Source organism: Lepidochelys kempii, chromosome 8, assembly GCF_965140285.1.
Source record: "Lepidochelys kempii isolate rLepKem1 chromosome 8, rLepKem1.hap1, whole genome shotgun sequence".
Classification (NCBI taxonomy): domain Eukaryota; kingdom Metazoa; phylum Chordata; order Testudines; family Cheloniidae; genus Lepidochelys; species Lepidochelys kempii.
The window spans coordinates 12,503,835-12,518,700 of NC_136387.1; the positions used below are offsets into that span (position 1 = coordinate 12,503,835).

The following is a 14,866-nucleotide window of genomic DNA, read 5'->3' on the forward strand; positions in this document are numbered from 1 at the left end:
TTCACTGTGCTGAGGAGCATGGCTCATATAATAGCATGAGCTGAGTGGGGGCTGTGATTAACGGAGATCCATTTTTGACATTAGTCAATTTGTTTGCAATGATTGTTTTCTGTGTTGTGTATGTGCCTCATGATAGATGCAGGTTTTATTAGAAATAAAAAATATATTTTAAAAATATATGTAAAATAGTTCTTGCACCAGTCACTTTCTCACCCTCACTAAAGCAATTTCTTTATAAGCTCAGTAGAGACTCATTTGTTTGAGGACAAATACGTCCCACAAATCCAAATCCTATTTATGTAATTTTAGCATTTTTTTCTTGTTGGAAGTTGTCATATTACTATTATTTGAAACCCAAATGGAATGCAAGAGAAAATCATTTTATAAATTCTCTTCGTTTTATGCCTTGGTTTTTATAGCTATATCCTCACACCTTCTTGTCAACTGTTTGAAATGGGCCATCCTGATTATCACTACAAAAGTTTTTTTTCTCCTGCTGATAATAGCTCATCTTAATTGATTGGTCTCATTACAGTTGGTATGGCAACACCCATTTTTTCATGTTCTCTGTGTATATATATATCTTCCTACTGTATTTTCCACTGCATGCATCCGATGAAGTAGGTTTTAGCCCACAAAAGCTTATGCCCAAATAAATTTGTTAGTTTCTAAGGTGCCACAAGTACTCCTCGTTTATTTTGCTGATACAGACTGACACGGCGACCACTCTGAAACACTGTTCCCTGGGTGTGACATTATCCTTGGTTGAAGAACCTTCTTCTCCTGTCAGTCAGAACTGTTTCCTCATTTTCCCCCCATCTCACTATTCTCTGTCTCTTCTCAAATCTCAGCTGACATCTCTTTTCCACTGCCTCTTAGATACTGTCTCCTGCTTTTGTTACTATAATATCCCAAAATGCTTTGCAGATGTTTGTATGCAAGACACTATAGTAAATATTTTATTGTTGCCAATGGAAAAAAAAATCACAAAAGGGGATAGATTGTCAGCACTCAGAATGTAAACCCCCAGAGGAAAAGCAGCGACCTTGAATACCCTGTTCATTCACAACGAATACAAAGAGATCCCACACTACCTTAAACCATTGATAGAAGCTTTTTTCAACTCCTCCCCCAGAGCAATCAATTACAGAGCTGACAAATAAGCCATTCCTGTTGAGCTCTGTAATGGTTAACTTATGTTGGGTGATGGAAATTTATTGCTCATTGAAAGTGATGGGCAGTTACATATTATACTATTGGGGAACTAATAGTTTACTAACCTTAACAGAAACAAATGAATGTCATAGATGTAGTACAAATCAAATCCTTCTCTTTACTAAGGTAGGGGGAAACTTGAAAGACATGAGTCCTTTGATACCAAGGTGAATTTGCTACACTGGAACCAGTTGACTACATAATACTCAAAACAAAAACGTACACATAAAACACTGCTTTATTGACTGCATTTGCCACACATTGAGGAATGCAAAGTTTTTTTTCATAAGCAATGGGCCATGGTCCCAATGTGTATTAAAGCATACACTAAATCTAAACATGATGAAAAGAATGGCAGACAGAGCTATTGCAAGGCAACACAAACGGCATGCATAATACAGTCTCACACGGAACGAGTTTGATACGTTATATTGCTTTAAGGATTAACTAACATGGAAAATGTACAAAAAGGAGAAATAGGTTTTTGCATTAATGAAAAATACATTTTTTCTCTACAAAGGAATTTCTAATACAAGAAAATAAATATTGCAACATAAGCCAAAAATAATTTAAAATTGCTCTTTTCAATATATTTCAATATTTCTCTTTTATATTAACAAATGGCACATCACGTTCTTTGAAACAAAGAAAACAGAAGGATTTCTCCTCCTGCGACATTCATATCGTTTCCTGTAACTGATGTGAAGCGGGTCTGTTTTGTGTGTGGAATGGAGCAAAGTACATGGGAATTTCCTTAAAGAACAACCAAAATTAACACACAGCCCTGGCAATAGACAGAGAAGTTCCTTAGGCCGATGTGGATAACACAAGGATGGGTTCATGAAAATACTAACAATACAAAAAGTGAGAGAAAGCTTCTGTTCTCTCTCTCTTGTGTTGAAATGGCTAATTCTCTATTGTGCTTTGAGGGAAAGTGTCATCCAAATATTAGACATTTAAAAATAAAAATAAATAAAGGTGCAAAATATCCCAAAGACAGCTAGTCCATAAGGGCAAAAATATATGGGGTGAAAAATGAATGTGTGAACTCAGAATTGTCTTCAGGAAACTCCACTGGGCACCAATGCTTTAACACTAATTTGGGTTGTTCTCTATGAATTAGAAATGAGCGGTGATCAGCGTCTACGTGCATCATCACATTAACCCACAAGCGTGGTGGTGCTTTTCAAAGGAAACAGGTCCCTTTTACAGTGCAAATGTCAACTCCTGCAGTTATATAGCATCTTAAAGACAACATTTGTTTAATAAAATAAACCATTATACTTTTCTCTAATCATTTCAAAATACATTTACAATACATCAAAAATATTTTCCTTGTACATTTTTCTTTCCTTAATTATTAACATTTCTGTTATGAAATAACTAGGTGGCAGGGGCATAGGAACAAAGGGCATGTGGAGTGTTTCTTAGGAACCCAGTGCCTAATGGCTGAATATAGTAGCTAAGTTTCCAGGGCTTTGGTGGGGCCACTGGAATGGCTGTGAAATGGCCTTGGTCCTGATTGGAGGTGGGGTTAGATCTGGTGTCCTGCCCACAGTGAATGCCTCTGTCCTACCTTTCCCCTGCTGGAAGCCACCACCTCTTCCCTGATATCCTCTTTCTTTGTTAGCCAGCCAGCCTGCTGTGAATTCTCATGCTCTTGGAAGCAGTAGCAGGCGGCCAATGGAGGTCTGGAGATTTCCTAGACTTCTTGAGCAAAACAGCCTCTGTAAGTCTATTTTAGTGTGGGCCCCATGACATTTATGGAGTAGAATACTGTACGGGTACCTGTACATGGACGTCAATGGTGCAGTATGGGTGCAGCTGGGAACATGCCTTAGTGCTCGAATTATCTCTAGGGCTCTTCTGTTAAACCAGGACACTCAAGGGATTATTATTACTGGTTCTAATAAATCAAAGAATTCACTCAAATGAATCCCACAGCAATTATAAAAATATCAATAGTTAACTCAAGCCAAAAGACCATGGATTCAGCATCTACGTACAGTACTGAGCGCTCTCATAGTGTGTGTTTAACAGATACATGTTCTGCCACTGCCTGGTAATACTCTTCTGGATTCTTCTCTCCCAGTAATTCTGATAAGTTCTTCTCTGTTAGTTTCCTCTCATTCTGTTGCTCTAATTTTACATACAAACAGGCCAAATTTGGCCCCTCTGTGTGCAATTTTATTCCCTGATCACAAATCACAATGCCTAAAGTCTTGTGGCTGTTTCGAACTGTTTTTTTGTTTTTGTTTTTTGGTTTTGAACTACTTCCTGATCACAGTAACAATGGAGTGTATCACAGTGCTGCATAGGAATCAACAGAAACATGGTGCCACTTGCGTTTGGTTGTTCTTTAAAGTCTATCCCCTTTTGCTCTCCTGTACTGAGCAAGCAAGGAATGCAGAAAATAATGAGTGAAGCTGTGTACGGTGAGATTTGTGTCTGTTTTTTTTACCATAGTTGAAGTGAAGCACACGGAAGCAAGATTCATTAAAAGGCAGCATATTGATTATTGTTATGACTCTTATACTAGGATACGGTAGCTAAAGCTAGCAAGCCTGATAAGATAAACTAAGTCCTACTTACTGTATTTAACATTATCTGAACATACTGAGCCTTAATTAATGAGCAGACTTTAGTTTCCAACCTCAGTGGATTATGCTAATTTATAACAACATTTTTAGGTGGTTCCTTTTTTTTCCCTTTTTCGGTAATAATTTGTATAAAATTTATCAAATGAGGAAAACACCCAGGTATGTTTGGTTTTAGAGTCGATTTTTTGGGATTAGCCAATCTTTTATTAATTTCACTGCAATCTGATAATAATTTGATAAGAATTGATAAGAAGGACTTTTGAAGGCCAGTAAAGATGATTTACTTTAAAACGGCAAGATAGTCAATTTTCGGAGTCTCCGAATTTAAAAGAAAGCTCAGAGTCAAATGAGTAAAAAGCATCAGAAATCAAAACAGCAGGATGCAGCCTCAGTGACAGAAGCAACCCTGTCAGCAAGCTTGGAAGCTAACATCTCAGTTTTGTGTCATGAATGTGTCTCTAGTCCTTTGTTGCTAAATAACTTCCAATTTTTCCAAATGACAAGTTTCCGGTTTCTGGCTGTGCTGCTTTATTGTCAAAATATTCTTTGGCATACACAAAATTATTTGACTGATTCATCTGGTGTTTTGTTTAAAGTGATGGGTTTTACCAGGTTCAGAAGTGTCCCAGGTTTTTTTTTTATTTTTAAAAAACAACAACAGATAAAAGTTTCAGTGAATTCCTTTTTTTTTTTTTTTTGGTTCCCTGAGCTCACACTGGGGTCACTCCAATAAAACATGCAGTACGATTTAACTGTGACCTTTGAAGCCAAAACTGAAATAATGGTGCAATTAAGTGCAAACATGGAAATTTGCCTGACTCATAGATAACATGGGCTTTTAAACAACATTTAAGGCTTACATTTTATGCATTAAATTATTATAATATTTATAACGTCAGCTTTTGTGAATCACCCTCCTACGTCAAGTCAACAGCTTGTAACTAGGATTCAAAGAATAAAAAAAAAGGACGGGGAGGGATAAATGTATTGTTTTAGTTACAGTATTTAGTCGAACAACAAAATGATAAAGGCAAATCATTTAATTTCCTCTACATGACACTGCATTTAGACTGAGGGCCAATTGTCCACTGTTGTGCATGGTGAGTTTACATGTACAATAGAGCCCTGCGCAGGACGAGTTTAGAACCCTGCAGTGGGACTGGGATCCCACTGCATAATAGCGGAAACGAGTGGGAGTGGGTGTTGTGGGGCAGGACGGAACCAGGATTAAAAACAGTCCCACACAGGGCTTGAATGTACAGCTCCCTGCACAGCTGAATGTAATTTCAACCATTAAAGATGAAGTACTGGCATAAGCTCTTTTGCCAAACTGATTTGATATTTTACAACCCTTGTGTTTTTGAAGACATTTTTCCCCTCTCCATCCCGCTCCATTTTGGCCCAAATGTTTTGGTAAAGGCTAATCAATTAACCTGAGTAAATCACTTAAAATTTTCAAATAATCTTACAGGGTTCAAAGGACCTCCGAGATTTACATTACATCAATAAATACCCATAGCTACTCAGGAGGAATATTTGTAGATAGCGCTGCAGCTCTAACACAGATATGTGTCTCTTCTATCTACTGAAAGCCTTTGATGACTGTTTACAGTGCTGCCGACTATCTCTGACAGATGTAGTGGCAGGGCTAAATCTTGGTTCTTGGCCCCTGGACGGATTCTGATCAAACTGGAAGGTGAGAAAAAACATAAAGGATTTAATAAAATATAAACAGAATGTTGTTTTCCTCCGCCCATAAGTGCTTTCTTCAAATAAGCTTTTTGTGCTTTTAAAAAAAAATATTTTAGTATCGCTTATTTTACTTCCTTGTGCACACGCACACACACACGTACAGATAGTGACTTTTTCAGTAAATTGTGTGTGTGTGGAGGTGGCTCTCATAGTACCCCAATACCCTGACATACAGGGGCAATAATCCCAGGCAGAGCATGAAATCTGTCTGTCTTTAAATAATGCCCATAAAACTATCATCCCTGCAGAAACAATGGATACTGGCAAAATTAAACCTCTTTATTAAGGATCTAGGATGTCTTGCTCATTGCCTGCAAGCACAAGTCCCTTAATGCGCATGCTTGCATTTCTTTTAACTGGGATATGCAAGTGAACTAAGAAGGGACAACTACTGGTACAGTAATCTATATTGGTGATGGTTAAGCTGTATCTCAGGCATATAGAGAAGAGAAAGACAACAGTGCTGAATTTTAAACTATATATACATATTAAAAAACCCCTTTGTTATGATACCAGGCAAAAATTGAACATGGCAGTTGTAACTGGGTTTAGGCTTCATAGAACTGTCACAGTTGGTAAATCTGGTGGAGTTACGATGCCAAAATACTCATTCTGACAACATCCTCATTTCCTGAATCTAACTGGTTATGTTGCACTCTGCCACTACCGGATTCCATGTCGGAGTCGCTCATTTCTGCATCAGAAAAGTAGCCATCAGTCTCATTGTCAAAATGATGCAAGATGACCTTTGACCTTTCACTGACTGGAGGCCCGTTAACGATGTCAGGCTTCTGGATCTGTGACCTCCTAGTCTCTCTGCTCTCCTTTGGTAATTTGAACCTCACTACCGTTTTCGGACTACCTACTGAGTCAGGCACTTTAGTCAGAGAACTGGACTCACAATGAGTACAATTCACTGTCTCCTCCTCATTGTTTAAGGAGCTTCTCAGACACAATGAGGCATGAGAATCATTTGCTTTTGGAACAGGATGTGAAGATCCCTTCTTAGCTGTCTTTTTTATTTCACTGGCCCCTTTGCGGTCCATGTGAAATTTCGCCGTTCCTTTTTCTGATTTGCTAGGTCTTGCATCATGGGCGAAGGGCTTTGTGGTATCATCTGATAAATTATTCATGTTGTTAGTCCACTGATTGGAATCCTCCTCTTGGTGACTCTTGAAGATTGTGTTCAAGTCATTTCTTGACAGTTTTTTCTTAGTGTTCATTCTCATTTTGCTTTTAACTTTCTTTGTTGCATCGCTATGCTTGAATGGCGACTTCAAGGAATGATCCATCATAAAACTTAACAAGGTCTCTTCATCTTGTAAAAGCTCCTCTGAAAGGCCTGGAGTGTTGTCTTCATGGTGGCCATTGTTCAAGGACCACTCACTCATTGTCATGTTCTCAGTGGTAATCTGAACTGACTGGGCCAACCAGCTATTGAAGAAGGTCCCATCTATGGGAAAGGAAGTTGACAAACCTGTTAAAACAAAAAGGACAAGTCTTAGAAGTCAAAATCATTCAGTTTGTGCTTTGATTGTAAGAGGCACCAATGTAGTGTCAAAACTATAAACTGCAAGAAGGAACCTGAAACAATTCTTTGGTATTCGGCAAACATGGAGGGGCTCCTGTGTCTATTGTAATGCATCATACAGCATGTAATGTGTGAGTAAATGGCAAGCATACTTTACTTCAGGTAATAATAGTTAATTTGGGGGTATTCTTATACCTTACATGATAGTGACCTACACCGTCCACCACTTATAACATTGCCCCCAGATCGGACATCTATGAGGACTGAACCTGGGATGTCTGGATCAAAAAGAATGAGCTTTGACTGCATAAACTAAAGAACTAGGTCCAACAGCCAAATCATATTCCTCTATGTGTGGTCTAGCCACTAGAAGGGAGACAAAGACCTACACTGTGTTAGGGCAGATTACATGGTGTTCAAGACAAACTACACATAACTTTAACCAGCAAGGCTGATAAGACTGTGAAGGCTGGGTGATTGGGGAGAACAGGACTGAAGCACCCTGGTATCTGGCCACACAGGATTATTACAGCTATAGGGCTAACACAGGATTATTACAGCTATAGGGCTAACACATGCAGGAAATTCTGAAGAATGGGCAGGAGACGAAGGGCTGGATGAATCCATCTACGAGAACTCTACTTCTCCAGGCCTCTGCTTTGGGTTGATGAGAGCCCTAGGACAGCACACTTACATGGAGGCTGGGATAGAAACACCCTCCTGGCATAATCTTTATATGGGTAGTTAGGTAAGGAAGGTCTTTGGCTGGATTCTTGCCTTCCCCTTTGCTGGGAAAACACAAACAACATCACTGGTTCTACATACTATGTTTTAGCTGCTTAAACAGTTATTCTAATTTTCTTCCATTATGTGGGCACTGATAGCTGGTTAGGATCACACCAGTGTAAATGTAACATTATCAGAACCGGAATAAGTGAAAAATGATGATTATGCTTATGATTAATTATAATTCTAGAGGGTACCAAAGTATGTTTCACAGCACAGACATAAAGACATGGGCCTCGCCTCAAAGAGCATACCACCTATCCGAGATATATAATAGGATGAGTAGAATTTGCCACACAGCTCAGATCATCTGGCCTCTGTCACTAGCTAGCATCCAATGCTTCAGAAGTCAAATTCCATTCCCCCTGAGAAGTCTCATCATTTGTGGAAACGATGGACACAGTGGGAAAAAACACCTGCCTGACCCCTTCAGATGCTCCATGTGTACCCTGAAGCATGTGTAAGATATTCCTCACCATAGCTTGCAAAACTATAAAAAGTTTCAGAGTAGCAGCCGTGTTAGTCTGCATTCACAAAAAGAAAAGGAGTACTTGTGGCACTTTAGAGATTAACAAATTTATTTGAGCATAAGCTTTCATGAGCTACAGCTTATGCTTAAATAAATTTGTTAGTCTCTAAGGTGCCACAAGTACTCCTTTTAACTATAAAAGTTATTAATGGTCATAAAAATGAGACCTCTTTTCATATATTAGCTGACTCTCCCATCTGTGGCAGCGAATTTTGAAGGTTGATTATATATTGCACGAAGAAAGATTTCCTTTAAACGTTGTAGATGTTTTCAGTATTAATTTACTGGAGTGGCCTCTTTGTTCTCTTGATATGGTGCAGAGTTTAAAGAAGGGACCAACTGGTCATGCTGGCAAGCAACCCATTAAGCCATAAGGTAAGACTCAAGGTTTAATGTGCAGTATATGTCAACTGCTCTATATTAGATACAGTGTTAGCCTCCTCAAATAAAATCTGCCTTGGATCATTCATTTTGACTGCTTGTGACTCAGATGCTTTCGCAGAGGTACCTTCTGAGCTTGGACTAAGCAAATATTAGTACAGAAACTTTCCTCGAATTTAAAAAGGCTGACTGACTTTAACATGCAGTTGTACAGCCATTGCACACACATCAAAACAGGAACAGTGCTGACAGCATTTCATATTGGCTTTGAGGTTTCAAATGTTGGGCTGAACCCTAAAGTCCTCCCTTAGGTTAAACTCTCATTGAAGTCAGTGGTAATTTGGGCTAAGGACTGCGTAAGAACCTCAGGATTTGGTCTGCTGTTGTTATGAGTATTTACTCATGATATAGCCACATTTCTAAAGACAGGCAGTGATAAAAGTGTCTATATCATATGTGATGTCATTAAACAGAGAGCGGTTTTAATCCATTCCCAGCAGCTCTGAATTAACATGTAGACACTCCTATTCTTAAGCTGTTACTTTTCATGTTCATATTACTGTAACAGACTGGACCAATTTTATCTGATCCTAAGAATTTGGTAAATCCTTACAGAGAACGGGATTTGCACCTGGAGACAATTATTGGATTATGCTATTTAACTTCTTAGTGATAACAGCCTGTGCTGTAAAAGATCAGGTCTATGCAATATGTACCCACAGATCTTCAAAAGCATGCCTAGTAAAGTTCCATGCTACAGAGTTCTTTTGCCTTGAGTCATATCCTGCCATTGGTGCTGTAGATGGAGTTTCCCACTGGACACCTGGTAGACTGCATTGATTAGGTACAAAAAAGACTGGCAAAACTGGAGCAAGAACGATCTGTGGCTTGGAGGGACTGAATGATCAGGAATGTTTAAAGCAGCTAAATGTGTATGATTAAGTGATGACAGACGGGCGCAGGAATTAGAGCCCTCTACACATACTTGAAAGGAGTGAATACCGGAGAGGAATTATTTGGAGTAGCACAAAGAGGACTAACTAGAAGGAAAAGAGGGAAGAATTTGGTTGAAAAACTTCCTAGTACTGAGGTTTGCCTGAGTGTGGAATAGTCTCTCAAGAGAAGTGGCAGAGGTCACCACTACCTTTAAAGTGCTTTTAAAATGTATGGGAGGGGACACTTCTGCACAGGCAGAGGGAAAAAAAAAAAGATAGCCTAATACCACAGGTGTGTCCCTGTTCTAATTGCTCTGACTGAAACCCACCAGGCTTCTACATTAAAAACTGATCTCATTCATGTGAGCAATTATAATGCTCACTGTATACTATGGTAACACCCTGTTAAACAGAGAGATCCGATGACTATATATTCCTGCAAAATGTCTCTAAAGAAAAGCTCCCTGTTGTAATGATTGTCTGGTTTCTGATATTTACATGGCAAAGATTTGCAAACTTGTTAATACTCTCTCAATAAATAGTAAAAAAAAAAATAAATAAAAACATTGGTCTTATTTATAAAATGGATGAGAAAAAGGACAGGTTTTTGATATGGAATATTTTTTTCTTTTTTTTAAAAGGAAACTACAGATGGGTTAGGGAGAGGTCACTGGGACTGTGTTGTGGAGGAAGCAATTCATGTCTGTAGTTGTTATTCTTGTGATGAGGTATGTATCATTCATTGTTTTAAAGATTTCAACTCTTTCTTATTTTGAATGCTGGAAAGACACGTGGCTCAGTATCTCCATTTCACAAGGAATAAGAAAACATTTCAGCCAAGTATCAGCACAGAATTAACTATTTGATTTAAGTCACTTGCTGTTGTAGGTGTAGGATATGCCTAAGGGGGAGGGGGGAATGAGCGTTGCAGACACTAACTAAAATTTACAGGGGGCTTTTCACATGTCAAGACATCATGGGAGCTGTCTCAAGGGAAGGACTGTTGGGTCATTCTAAGCTAGCAGAACAGGACAGCTGATCTAAATAGCAACAGAAAATGTCCTTCATTAAGTAAGATTCTTCCTCTAAGACTTCAGTTTCAGAGTTAACAAGTTGTAAGAAAAAACAAACAGGATTTTATATTAACAGAAAAAGGAAGAGAAAGCCATGTATAAGCCCCTACCCTGCCCCCAAACCCAATCTCCTCCTCTAGAAGTTCTTTTTCTTTTCAGGGCCAGGGAGTTATTTTTATAGTGTTCCCTGGCTTTCCTCTGAATTGCTGATTGGGCTGTCAGTTCCACTGCTAGGCCATTACACCTGTGGGAGAGCTGAACATAGAATTAACCCCTTGTTTGCTGGTGCTCAAGTCAAGCTTCTGCACCCGCCACAGTAATCTGACACAAGGGAGGTGGAATTAAAAATGTCACTTAATCAACATCAGAAAGTAGAAAAGAGATCAAATTCTACAAAAAATAATTTGTGGTTGCTAAGGGAATTGTTGTTTTCCTTAGGTCTTTTCCCCTGCTATGTCGCAGAGGGTTATATTTGATGGGGGGCTTGGTGGTGTGTTACATATCAACATAATGCACAGAATCACAGTAATGGGGGCAGAATTGGGCCCTTTATGCTTCCGCCATGGAAAAAGACAGGAAATAGTGCTGAGAAAGCAGTGTCACTTTGCATCTATCTCCTGGCTGGTCTGGGACTGCCAGCAGCAGCCTCTTGGACAAACTAATTCCTGTGCTGGAGGGTGCGTAGAGGAACAGAGCAGCATGCACTGAACTAAAACACATGGCCCATGCAGTTTACTCACAAGCAGCAGCAGGACGCATGTTGCAGACTATGCAGAGAATGAACACTACACTAGAGTGGAGAAGTCAGATTACATTGCCAGAAAGTAAAATCACTATTTCTCATTGCAATACTCTAATGCATTCTTCCAGCTGGCGTTCAGCCTGATAGCTGAATACTTCATAAGCTTTTGTGCCACTAGTTGACAGCCTACAGACAAAGGACCCCATCTACAGGGTCAGGTTGGGGGTTAGTGTACTGTGGTCCCTCCAGTACAGGGCAGAAGCAGTGTAAGGCAGCTCACATAGCCAATGCCCGTGATGTAACTCCACTATGGATAAGCAAGAGAGCCTAGTCTCTAGCACTATCTGTGGCATTAAGCTCTACATTTACTCCGCCCCTCTTCCCCCCAATAAGTGAAGCCTTTGGAATTCCTTTACCTCTATGACTTTGGCCTCTGCACTCAGTATATTTCAGTGCTGTGTTCTCACAGTCAGACTTACCCAACTGTCCCAAGACCGAGTCGTTCCCTGGTTTCCTTTTTTCTTTCTTCTCAGGACTACTTTTTCTACCATCTCTTCCTTTTCTTTTGGGGTCACTTTTCTTTCCCTTTGTTCTCTTCCCAGTTTGTTCTGTTTTTTTCCAAATAAAAAGAAATGTGAGATAACGTAACCAGGGAACTTGATGATGAACACTTTGGAGCCTTCAGGAGCATTGAGATAAGGATGAAATTAAGAACTGGAAGAATCCTTGCTAATCACTCTCTGTGAAACAATAGCAGGCTCTAGTGCAAATCTGGGTCAAGAGTTGCACAAGAGATTCGTGTACTGTCATTTTGAGCAAGTGAACACTACAGAACTCTAGATTAAGGAAAGGTTTTCAGTCCCAGAGACTGTATAAAGAAGAAACTTGGACTTTGATCCAGCAAAGCACTTAAGCACAAACTAAACTTTAAACACAAGTGGTCCCACTGAAATCACTGGACTGCTCATTTACTTAAAATTAAGCACTTGCTTAAGTGCTTTGCAGGATCAAGGCCTTTGGGTACCAAGATTTCAGTCCTGAGAATGCAGTGCTTATAAACCAAACCTCTACATATGAACACCCCAAAAGACTCAGGCAGTTCCAAACTTTACAGCATGTTGTATAATGCAAATTTGCAATGTAAACTACAGGCAAATGCAAAGTGCTTATCAACCTACTCTTCCACTGCTGGTATAAGGTCGCAGAACAAGTTTGACAAAGATCTTATTGGCAGCATTTTTAAGCAGACCTGTCTTGATTTCATCTTTTGGATATAATAACTACCCTTGCTTACACTGTATAACAATGAAAAAACAAAACACCTAAACACTGCATAAAATACACCTAAATGACTTGGCTATTGAAAACTGCCTATTGAAAACCAGGAATATAAATCACAGCTATTTGGACTTTCAACTAAAAATCAATATATACTAAATGGTTTTGCATATATACTGGATGTATTCCTCTTGGGGGAACAGAATTAAGTTGTACCCTCTGAAAAGAACAATTTGTATTACTAGGTGAAATACTCAAAGCTTTTTACACATTAAGGGCCCAAATCTTCACCACCAGAAGCTCATGCTAAATCTCCTACTACCTTCAGTGGGGAAAGAACAGGGCCCTAAAAGCAAAAGTAGGAGCCTGGATGGCTAAAGGAATTGGAAATGTGATTTCTAGCTTTTCGTAATCTGATCATTAGCTTGAAGCTGACCCAAGTTGGCACTGACCAAAAGTTATTATCATGTGATGGCTGTAAAATGACAACTGAGCAATAATTCTAAGAGGTCTATGCAGTAACCGGTGGAAGGTATCAGCTTCATATAAACCACCACCAGTTTTGTTAGCAGCCTTAGCAGAGAGGCCATGGGCTGAGTGGGCCACGGAGGCTGAAGTCTCCTCTCTCCCTAGAGGTAGTCCCTCTAGGTTGAAATGTAGTGGTGGAATTTGCATTACAGCTGCCTGAGAATATTCTGTGGGTCTGGATTAAGAGAGGATTTACATTTCCAGGATTGCCAATCCAGGATCTTTCATGAGCAATGGACTCACTGAAAGAAAGAAAGAAAATAAAAATTGATATATGCTACATTCCTGCCAAGTAACTCCAGAAGACTGGGGAAGTTCCAAACAGACACATTTTTCACTTGACTTACAAATAAAAATATGACTTTGTTTAGACATCACAATGGTTCTAAACAGAGATATGAATGTTACCTTTTCAAAAGGAGCCTGTCAAAATAACAGCCACATTTCACAGGCCAAGAGCCGACTTTACATTTCGTGCAGGACATATATGTGAAACAGAAAAGGGGTAGTTTTGCATGGGCAATTCCCAACAGCTTTAATAAGAACCTCCTGCCTAAATGATCATTTATCAAATGGGAAAATAAACCTCCAAGTTATGTGTTTTAGGAGGAGACCCTTCCAAAAATACAATGTGCCAAATGCGCCTATGGGGTAACTCCACCAGGTTGTGTTGATTAACTGCCATGCACCATAATAATTAGCAACTGCACTCAATCAGCAAGAGTGATACAGATTTCTTGCTTTCCCCCCAAAAGTTATTGATATGTCGGCCAATGAAATCAAGTGTCAGAGGGGAGGAAATACTGGCGAGGAAATATTCGGAGACAAATTTTCTCCTCTACTTGCAAATCATTTAGTGCTGTAAAATTGAAGAAATTTTCCAGTGGAGGATGCTCAGGGGCTGAGCATCCTCCATTGCCATTGAGGTCAGCAGCAGCTCAGCAATTTAAGGAGGCCAACAGCATTTTATAGGATTGGACCCTAAAACGGTGCCTCTCTTGTACCATAATGAAATGGAGAGTAGTTACTGCCACATGAAGCAACTCTACTGATTTGACTCATAACACCACAAAAGGCTGTCCTATTGTCAGAAACAAAGCTGAGACCGGGAGGTCTTAGGGAAGGAAACAGATGTCCCAGCTACCGTGTGCTAACTTGTGTTGTAGGAGCCAATGCCGTAGAAGAATATTTAAATAATCGAACGGTCTCAGAAACTGACAACTTTGCACACCAGTCCTCTCTGTACTACAAGCCACCCTATCTACATGGGGAAGCACTTGACCTCTCTTGAGGGAAGCTATTATCACTGATTTATTCAACTCACTTATTAGAGCTTCATTTTGGTACTATCCTTCACTCCTTAGCTGAACAAAGCTGTGGAGATCTGCATCTCATGATGGCTTACTGTTCAGATTGGGCTTAACTTCCCCCATGGAAATAAAATCATGATAAAGTGTCCATTTGAAAGTCATTCCCATTTATTTTAAGCAAACAACAAATACTGCTCAGATACAAG

General features: G+C 39.5%; 1 protein-coding gene across 5 annotated transcripts in view; it reads right to left on the reverse strand.

Moving 5' to 3' along the window:
- Positions 1 to 1,435: 1,435 nt before the first annotated feature.
- JADE2 (jade family PHD finger 2) overlaps positions 1,436 to 14,866 on the reverse strand; it is a 156,388-nt gene continuing 142,957 nt past the window's right edge. For 4 of the 5 annotated variants that reach the window (XM_073355547.2, XM_073355546.2, XM_078853993.1 and 1 more), the window contains 2 exons: positions 12,024 to 12,152; positions 1,436 to 7,044 (listed from right to left, as the gene is read on the reverse strand). In XM_073355547.2, the coding sequence (XP_073211648.1) occupies positions 6,158 to 7,044; positions 12,024 to 12,152 (1,016 nt within the window). In that variant the 3' untranslated portion in view covers positions 1,436 to 6,157. Of the gene's footprint in view, positions 7,045 to 7,799; positions 7,887 to 12,023; positions 12,153 to 14,866 lie in introns of those variants that run through there. The other variant, XM_073355549.2, reaches the window with a different exon arrangement.